At 33.0% G+C, this 9,231-nt stretch overlaps 1 protein-coding gene across 2 annotated transcripts; it reads left to right on the top strand.

Annotated features, from left to right (window-relative positions):
* Positions 1-308: 308 nt before the first annotated feature.
* Positions 309-8,131, top strand: LOC119640455 (E3 ubiquitin-protein ligase MIB2). Of its 2 annotated transcripts, XM_038038518.1 has the most exons (10): positions 309-794; positions 1,367-1,550; positions 3,261-3,329; positions 3,875-4,042; positions 4,111-4,282; positions 4,357-4,472; positions 4,779-4,964; positions 5,035-5,230; positions 5,304-5,466; positions 5,577-8,131. In XM_038038518.1, the coding sequence occupies exons 2-10, from the start codon at positions 1,502-1,504 to the stop codon at positions 7,614-7,616; spliced, it is 3,159 nt and encodes a 1,052-aa protein (XP_037894446.1). In that variant the 5' UTR covers positions 309-794; positions 1,367-1,501; the 3' UTR covers positions 7,617-8,131. The 2 variants fall into 2 exon arrangements, with proteins under 2 accessions (XP_037894446.1, XP_037894447.1); XM_038038519.1 differs by lacking the exon at positions 1,367-1,550.
* The last annotated feature ends 1,100 nt before the right edge of the window (positions 8,132-9,231 follow it).

The following is a 9,231-nucleotide window of genomic DNA, read 5'->3' as shown; positions in this document are numbered from 1 at the left end:
AGAGATAGATAACATATAATCGAATATTGCGTAAAGAAAGTTTTCAAATAGTTGGATACAGATATATAGATAAAAAATTGTAGTTACAAAATGCAATACGTGCAGTTGTGTTTTTTTTCCTACAAATATATATATATATATATCTTTTCTTAAAAAAGTTGTCGTATTGCTCAAAAAACTTTGGAGAATCGATCCGAAAATGGGAATATAATATAGTAGGAATGAGTCTCTCTTACTCTTATAGTAAGACGTAGTGGCAACCACGGTTTTCCTGAACATTAAAACAGAAAAATCTAAAAAAAGTAAATTGAATGTAATAATTATTTGGCATTTGGACATTATAACTTTCATTTGCAAAATATGTTAAACAACAAAGAAAATTAAAAACATTGTAAATAACAAGCAGGCTTTATTGCAAAAGAAACGAGTGGTATATGCTTTTTTATGAGTAGCCATTTGTAGATATGTTTGTATACATACTAACATTTGCGAACATACGGAAAAAGATACGTTTATAACAACCAACAAAAAAATTGTTTAACGAAAAGGAATAAAATTTGGTTCCCAAATAAAAAAAAGGAAAAAAGGGTTTTAGTGTAACTTGTTCTGAACTAAATTAAAAAAAAAAAATAAGTGGTAAAAATATTTACAAGATACGTGCATCCATATGTGTGCATGTCTGGGATCGATATATGTATATTACATTTCATAATTCCTAAGATTTACACAAAAAGAAGAATATAAAAAAAGTAAATATTTATTTTAGCTATTTAAGCATAAGCTGCTTCAATCTGGTAAGTTTAATTAAAACTCTTAAGAAGCTTCTTCGACGGCATCAATAATATTTTCGCCATCTTCAGAAAGGAGATGGAAAAAAAATTTTTAATATACATGCGCTTATAAAAAATGTTCGCATTTGATTCTCTCGGCATGGTTATTCAGTTTTTCCTTTTTCATTCATTACCTTTGTTGATTTCATTCATTAATATCATCGAATGAAACGTTTGACCAAACTTACAAAATGAAACTTATTGAATAGAAGAAAACAAATTAATATAAAAATATCTACTCTGAAGAGAAAATATAAAAAGTAACTTGCATAATTTGGAGGTATATTCCATATCATCGAAATGGAGTTAGGCGCATTAAAATTATTAGATTATTATTAAAACGTGTTTTGAAATTTAAAAACTTGCACATATGAGAACTAGAAGGAGCGATTGGTTCGGTATTATCTTTAAGCTTTCTTATTATATCTTATATGATATTGAAACTATCGTAATTATCTCAATACAATTACATTAAATTTTCCTGCTTTTTATGACATTTTTCGTTCTAACCTCACGAATGTTTTGTTTGATTTCAGATTTAACTGCCAACTGTCTTACCTTTTTGTTGTTTAGCCTTTTACTTGACGTTCCGATAAAAATAACTTTTTGTGGGCAGAAGGATTGTGACTTAAGAAAAAAATTATCTTTGTATAGTCCAAATAGTCTTGACAATGCGCTTGAAAAATGTAAGGCGCTCAACATGGGAAAAAATTAATCCAGGTATAAGAAGAAAATTGAAAGCTTATGTTTGCATATCTGCTAAGCAAATCCTGGTCGTACTAATAGGCACACTTTTTTATATCTGGAAACACATTGGTATAGCTTACTATTAATCCGAATATCAAAATGTGCTAAATTGGAGTAAAAGAACCACAAAGTTTCTATACTTACGTGTTGGAATACAACATATTTTTGGCTCTCGGTTTCCAAATCTGAACGGACGAACTTTTGTTTTGACTTAGAGGTAATTTCCTTTTCATGCCTGACCAAAAGTATTTATTGCCATCAAGATTATCCTTTGTTAATGCTGTTGAGTTGGGAAACGCATTTTCACTTCGTATTAAAATGGCCACTAGCCCGAGTGCGTTTAAAGTGACCATTAAGGCGTATTTAAGGCCTTTCCCTTGATCCAATATTGTTATTATCTACATGTATTTATTACGGATGTTCATAACTGAGGTGCAATAAATATATTGTCTTCTTGGTATGTTAAAATTAATTAATAATTATAATGTGCGGGCTAAGTCAATGGGAATTGTGGCTTATATGGCAAAATAATAAAATGTGATAATTATTCGCAGGAAATGTATGTGAATATTAAGACAAAATTGAGGCCCTTTTTAAGTTAGATTGGGTTGCATAAAGCAAGCTTTGGCTGAAAAAAAGAGTTGTTATTGAGAAGATTTTGAATGGCGGACACAGGGGAAAAATAAAAAACTATCAACAAACAAAGTTAGTTCCCCGTGATGACTCTCTTTTTTTGCTGCAAAGAGATCGAGGAGGTCACTGCATACTTTGGAAAGGCTGAAAGAACTTCTAATACCATAAAGCCCGTCATATCTGAAGATGAATATACTTTGTTATAAATGTGACCACTCATAAGTTAAGTGTTTTGATTTCTCAAGGATTGAAGTAATCCTTTGATAGGCCTTTGAAGTTTAAAGCGGGATTTATTTATTTTATAGAATTGGTTTTGGCGCACGCTATTTCTTTAAAGCCATCGTTTGGTTTTTGAATAATGTGACTATTATTATACAATAAATATATATTTTGCCATTAATAATCATTATTGTTAATTAATAAACTAAATTAGATGAACTGTTTCAAAAAAAATTTTTTAAGCATGCTTTCTAAATTAAGTTTTTTTTCAAGTATTTAACGAAACAAAATTTATGAAAGTATTTATAGTGATTTATTATTTTACACATTTAGGCGATTACTTTTATCATACCCAACAACTTAAATTATTTTTAAAACTTGTGCTTCCACTAGTAGTTGCGTTCTAAAATCGAGTCAGTGCTTTAGACTAAGGGATTTGCTTAAGGACTCCCGACCGAGCATGTTTTATGTTTGTTAGTTTTCGGCCTACACCTCAGCAACGCAAATGCTATTAAATTATGAATTTATATCAAAAAAACCCTCTAAAAGTGGGAAACATTTTCAGTAGCTCCACTGCTATGAAGATATTGAGCTATTGCGCAATCCCTCTGTTTCTGTCAGAATTAAAAAATTTCTTAACAATTTGGATGTTCTTTTCTTTGTTAAATTAATTTAGTTTAATTTATTAAATAATAATAATATTTACTAGTGACAATTAAATTATACAATAATAATCGTTAGGTCCGTTCCTAAAAATTCTATTTTGTCGCAATGTTTTTTCGCAAACACATTATATTAATTATATACATTTTATTGTATATTTTATATTAGAAATGCGACCTGCAATACCGGCTGGTATAAGAGTGGTTCGGGGACCAAATTGGATTTGGCAAAATCAAGGTTTGTTATATTAACGCTCTCAGTAAACAGCTTTGAATTATTACGTACCTAAACATGACTCTTGACTTAAATTCGGTCTAACTAATGTTAAATAATTATTATGCTTAATCAATAAATTAAGCTTTAGTTAATGCATAAATTTAAATGACATCTGGGTATATTTTTTAAAGAATTCAAGATTTAGTCTAAAGGGTTTTCGATTAGTGTTTAACTAACAATCGATATGACCACGTCGTCCGCTTATTGCGAATAAGTTTCCAAAAATGGAGCAAACAGGGTTATGAACAGCATATATTTCGCAAATATGCTCGTTACAGCAAAACAAAAACGTAATTTTCACAAAAATTGTAATATATATTTATTATTCAAATGAAATTCAACTCGACCATTTTTTAGAGGCATATTCAAAGCGGAACCGAATATCTTTCCTATAAATTAACGAAAATTGTCCTAGTTGGTGAATGTTGAAAATTAGTGTTCCAGTATCCATACTTTTTGCTTAAGGTTAAACAACTTGTTTATTTGTTGTTCTTCCATTGTTATAGACGAAGGAGAAGGCCACGTTGGAACGGTTTGCGAAATCGGACGTTTAGGATCAACGCATTCTCCCGAGAATACTGTAGTCGTAAATTGGGATTCTGGCCATAGAACGAATTATCGTGTAGGATATCAAAATCAGTACGATTTAATTATAGTGGATAACGCTCAAGTTGGTAAGACGTTTATACGATATGTTGAATATGTTTGAAGTTTTAGCAATATTACTTTTGAAATCTTCAAGGAGTACGCCATTCAAACGTAGTTTGTGACGGTTGCTCTAAAGGCGGTATTGCTGGGATTGTGTTCAAATGTGCACAGTGTCCAAACTACCACCTATGTTCGTTCTGTTATGGAGCTGATTTTCATGATAAGGATCATGCATTTATTCGATATACTACGCCAACTTCATTAGGGTAAAGATGTTTATCGTAACCGTTTAACAAACTGCGTATTTGTAGTTATATTGTTCGTACGCTTTGTGTTTCAGTGTACGAGTTCCACCCAGGAATGGAGCCAAACGTATTCAACTAAAAGGTATATTCGTTGGAGCAAAGGTTGTTCGTGGGCCGGATTGGGAATGGGGACAACAAGATGGAGGTGAAGGTAAATAAATTGCTAATTTCGAGCGGAGGTTTGTGAATATGAATTCAAAGTTTGCAACCTTGGAATGTATTCAAAAGTCGTTGTTTGTTTGAAAATCTAGTTAACTACATCATCATTTCATAGCGTTTCTTTCAAAATAACTTATCGTTAAATATTCATTCACTATTCAGCTAGCGTACGAATTCATTACAGAGATGTACTGAGAATTACATATATAAAAATTGATTTATAAAAATATACATTAGCGTTTATAAGAAAATTTTATATGAAATTAAATTGCCTTTGTTATTTGAACTGCAAATTTAGGCAAAACTGGCCGTGTTATTGAGATTCGCGGTTGGGATAATGAATCTTGCAGAAGTGTGGCGAACGTTTCTTGGGTTTCTGGTTCAACTAATGTGTATAGGCTGGGACATAAGGGCAACATTGATTTAAAATATGTGGTACCTACATCTGCTGGTTATTATTATAAAGATCATATGCCCGTATTAGGTATGCACACTGTAATTCTTAAAAACTATTCCGGTGAAAATCATTCACAAACGTACGTATACGAGCACAGGTCAACTTGAGGAGCAACAGCCGGTCGTTGCCACAATTAAGCCAATGTTTTCAGTAGGGGATCGAGTAAAAGTTTGCTTGGATGTAGATGCCTTGATTAAACTACAGCAGGGTCATGGTGGTTGGAATCCTCGTATGCTTGAACACCTTTCTAAATTAGGAACAGTTCATCGTATAACCGAAAAAGGGGACATCCGGTAAGTAATTTATATATTGTCGGAAAAAAAACCGATAATTTTATATAACTTGTTTCTTCTATTTTTCTTTTAGAGTACAATATGAAAGCTGCCCAAATCGTTGGACTTTTCACCCAGCCGCCTTGGTGAAAGTTGTTTCATTTCGTGTTGGGGATTTGGTAACTATAATAAATGATGCCGCTAAAGTGCAACAACTGCAAAAAGGACATGGTGAATGGATAGAACTAATGCGTTATGTAAGTAACATTTGTTTTTAACCAAGGAACACAACGTTTCCTTAATAATTATTACGATAGGGCTCCATTACATATGTTCTGTAATTGGGTATATCTATTTTTATTTTTAGGCTCTTGGCAAACTTTGTAAAGTAGTGAAAGTGTATTCTGATGGTGATTTGAGAATTGAACAACTAGATGATGGATTTGAATGGACTCTTAATCCAAAGTGTGTTAAATTAGAACGTTCACCATTAGCTACAGCGGCCGAGCGTTCGAACAGTATGATGGATCTGAGCCATCGTCGAACTGATCACGTGATGACACCGTTGTCTGGTTTGTCTGGAACATCAATGGTGGATAAGTTAGTTCGCGAAGCCGCTCAAGGTCATCTGGATTTTGTAAAGCAGCATCTTAACGCTCATCCTGATCACGTTAATGCGATGAGTGGAGGTAAAACATGTATTCAAGTAGCTGCTCATCAAGGCCACGTGGATATAGTAAAATTTTTAATAGATAAAGGTGCTAATGTAAATGTAATTGACAAAGAAGGCGATTCAGTGCTGCATTATGCTGCATTTGGCAATCAGCCGGAAACTATGCGTGTTTTACTTCAGAATGGCGCTGATATCAACTACCTTAATTCAAGCCATTGCTCAGCCCTTCATATATGCGCTCATAAAAAAATTCCACATTGTGTGCGGGAACTTTTAACTTTTGGCGCTGATGTTAATATTCAAGATTCTTATGGAGATACTGCGCTGCACGATGCGATTGGAAAAGAAAACTCTGAAGTCGTTGAGCTTTTGTGCGCTGCTCGCAACCTTGATTACACAGTGAGAAATAACAGAGGTTTTAATGTTCTTCATCATGCTGCACTTAAAGGCAACGCTTTGGCGGCGCGTTACATACTGCTACTCGCTCGTCAGTTAGTTAATGTGAAGAAGGATGACGGATTTGCCGCTCTTCATTTGGCTGCTCTTAATGGACATGCGAACGTGGTAGAGGTATTAATTAAGATTGGGCAAGCGGAAATAAACATACATAATAACCGTCGTCAAACACCTTTTCTATTGGCGGTTTCACAAGGACATTCAGGAGCTATAGAAAAGTTGGTGAAACTAGGATGTGATATAACCGCACGAGATGAAGATGGAGATAATGCCATGCATTTGTGTGTCATTAAAAAAACAAATCTTCTGCAAGCAGCTGAACCTGTGAAAAAAGATTCACCCGAAATTTATGCGATTTATGAAAATTTATCTTATTTGACTGAGGATCGCTTAATGTACGCGATTCTTTGCTATTTGTCTCGCCTTGGCTGCCGAATTGAGCAAAACAACAAGGGAGTTGTCATATTTGAATGGATAACAGACCAAAGCTTAAAGAAACTAATTTTAGGATATCAAAGTACTTTATCTTCAAATGTTCTGCAACCACAAACCCTTAATTCTAGTAGAGAAAATGCGGACAATTTAATACATGGCATGCAGTCGTTAAATTTAAATGAGTCTCTCGATGCAGACACAACAAACAGCTTCACCAATATCAGCGATGATACATCCAGTTTGAATCCAATTCCAAAACAAAATATTCTGTTAAATTTAGCGCTGCGTAAACAGTCACCAAAACAACAAAAAAATGGTGTGCTAAATAACGAAATGCCAACATCGACACCAGACGAAGAATTTGAAGGAGCCGTCGCGATTCGTCAAGGCGAGGGAAGTTTATCTGAGTTACCAAATGTCGCCGAGAAGGACATCGAGAGTGGAATCGATAATTCAATTGGGCCCCGGGAATGCATTGTATGCGACGAAGTCCTCCAATTAATCAAGTTTGAACCCTGCCAACATCAAATTTCGTGTGAAGATTGCGGTAAACGAATGAAAAAGTGCTTGCGGTGTGGGGTGCATATAGAGCGAAGAATTGATGTTAATGGCCGTATTATACCAAATGTTGATACAACAAGTACAGCATCTGTGGATCGATTACGCTATTTAGAAAATAAAATACAGGAATATGAAGAATCGCACTATTGTAGTATATGTATGGAAAGGACACGTGATGTTGCTTTTCTTTGCGGCCATGGAGCATGTTCGCGTTGTGCAGAAACCTTACGTACATGCCACATGTGCCGGAAGACAATATTGAGGAAGATCAATCTGTACTGAGCTATAGCAAAATCAGGCCTAAAAAATTAAAAATTATTAAGTTCGTATCTTCAACACTGATATTTATTAGTTACTTGTATTTAATCATTTATAGCTTACGAAGAAAACAGCAGGCACTTTCAAATACCTAAATTTAATCCATTTGGAAAATTGCAAAAGAAATGTTTTTAGACATGTTGTCAAGGAAATGCAATAAGTGCACATATGTATATGTATTTTGTCATATAATCACTTGATTGATATAACTAAAGTTTCATTATTGTAAATCAAATTATGTATATAAAAATAAATTTCGGGTTATAAATAGAGGTTTGAATTAAAATACTTGCTTATGCGTAATTTTTATTGATGGTAATCACCAGTATTTTTACTTTACCATAATTTTCATTTTAAAGCCATCGCTCTACAGTCCCAGAAATAGGAAGCGATCTAGATAATTTCAAATGATTACAAGATAAACGGTCTAGCCATCCTAATCTATGTTTTCAGTGTAATTATTGCCAAACTCCTGAAATTTGAAATAGAATGTTAAAAAATGGTATTTATTTTCTCAGTTTCACAAACGAATACCTGAATTTTAGTGGAATACAGCATCAACATGCCCGTATACATATTACTCACAAACAGATAATCGTGTCGAGTAAAAGTACATTTCTTTGTTAATATCGAGGTCTGTTTAATTTCAAAAGCATTTTTTCTTGCTTTCAGCGAATTAAGCAAAAAAAAATATAGTAAAAAGTAGTTTTTCAATATGCGTATACATCCATAAGTTAATCAGTTCAGTTGAGAAGAATTAATTAAGCCAATGTAATAGGAATTATTTGTAGAAGATATTTATGTATATTTATAGCTAACGTAATATTTTTAAGATAACGAAAAATCTGAGGCCATTATGTATATGTACGTACGTATATAAAATATATTTTATAATTATTAACAACCTTTCTAATGAAATTCTTTAAAATTTTAACATTCGTGAGTTATAATTTCATATGTATTTGGTTTCTGTTGTTAAAACTAAACTGCATGGTAATGTGTCGCACGACGGCTCCAATAAACGCATTCAAGTCATTTCGCTGCGTGGTTAAAAATTAGACGACGAAGTTTGTGAAACATTTACAAAACACTGAAATAAAAAAAAACCCAAAAAATTTTAAAATTGTAAACTGATTTTATTTGATAATAAAAATAATAAGCATTTATTTCATTTATTCGTAAGCAACATCTTAGGGTATTTTTTGGTCTTAGGATGGTTTTCAATTGGCCGTAATAGTTAAATCCGATATGTTATGTATAATAGTAGACTGCCAACTTGTATGTAGTAAAGTAAGAATAATGTTGCAAACTTTGGTTAAAAAAAGAATATTTTTAATAAGATGTAAAAATGACAAATGGTAAGAAATCAACGAAAATTAAAAGCACAGATTCGTTTTTATAATAAAGCAGATGACGTTTGCTTTTTCTTGTAAAGAGAGAAGTAATCATACAAATTGGAAAGGCTCAAAGAACTGCTAATATCATCGAGCCTGTAGCATCTAAAGGCGAGGTGTTCGGCAAACTGGCTAGTAGTGCAAACTTCTCATATATCATTTGCTCTTGCGCGAATCATTTTTAA

The sequence above is a fragment of the Glossina fuscipes genome, unplaced genomic scaffold (assembly GCF_014805625.2).
Source record: "Glossina fuscipes isolate IAEA_lab_2018 unplaced genomic scaffold, Yale_Gfus_2 121, whole genome shotgun sequence".
Classification (NCBI taxonomy): Eukaryota; Metazoa; Arthropoda; class Insecta; order Diptera; family Glossinidae; genus Glossina; species Glossina fuscipes.
The sequence above is the reverse complement of the archived record's forward strand: the minus strand, read 5'-3'. Positions and strand labels throughout refer to the sequence as shown.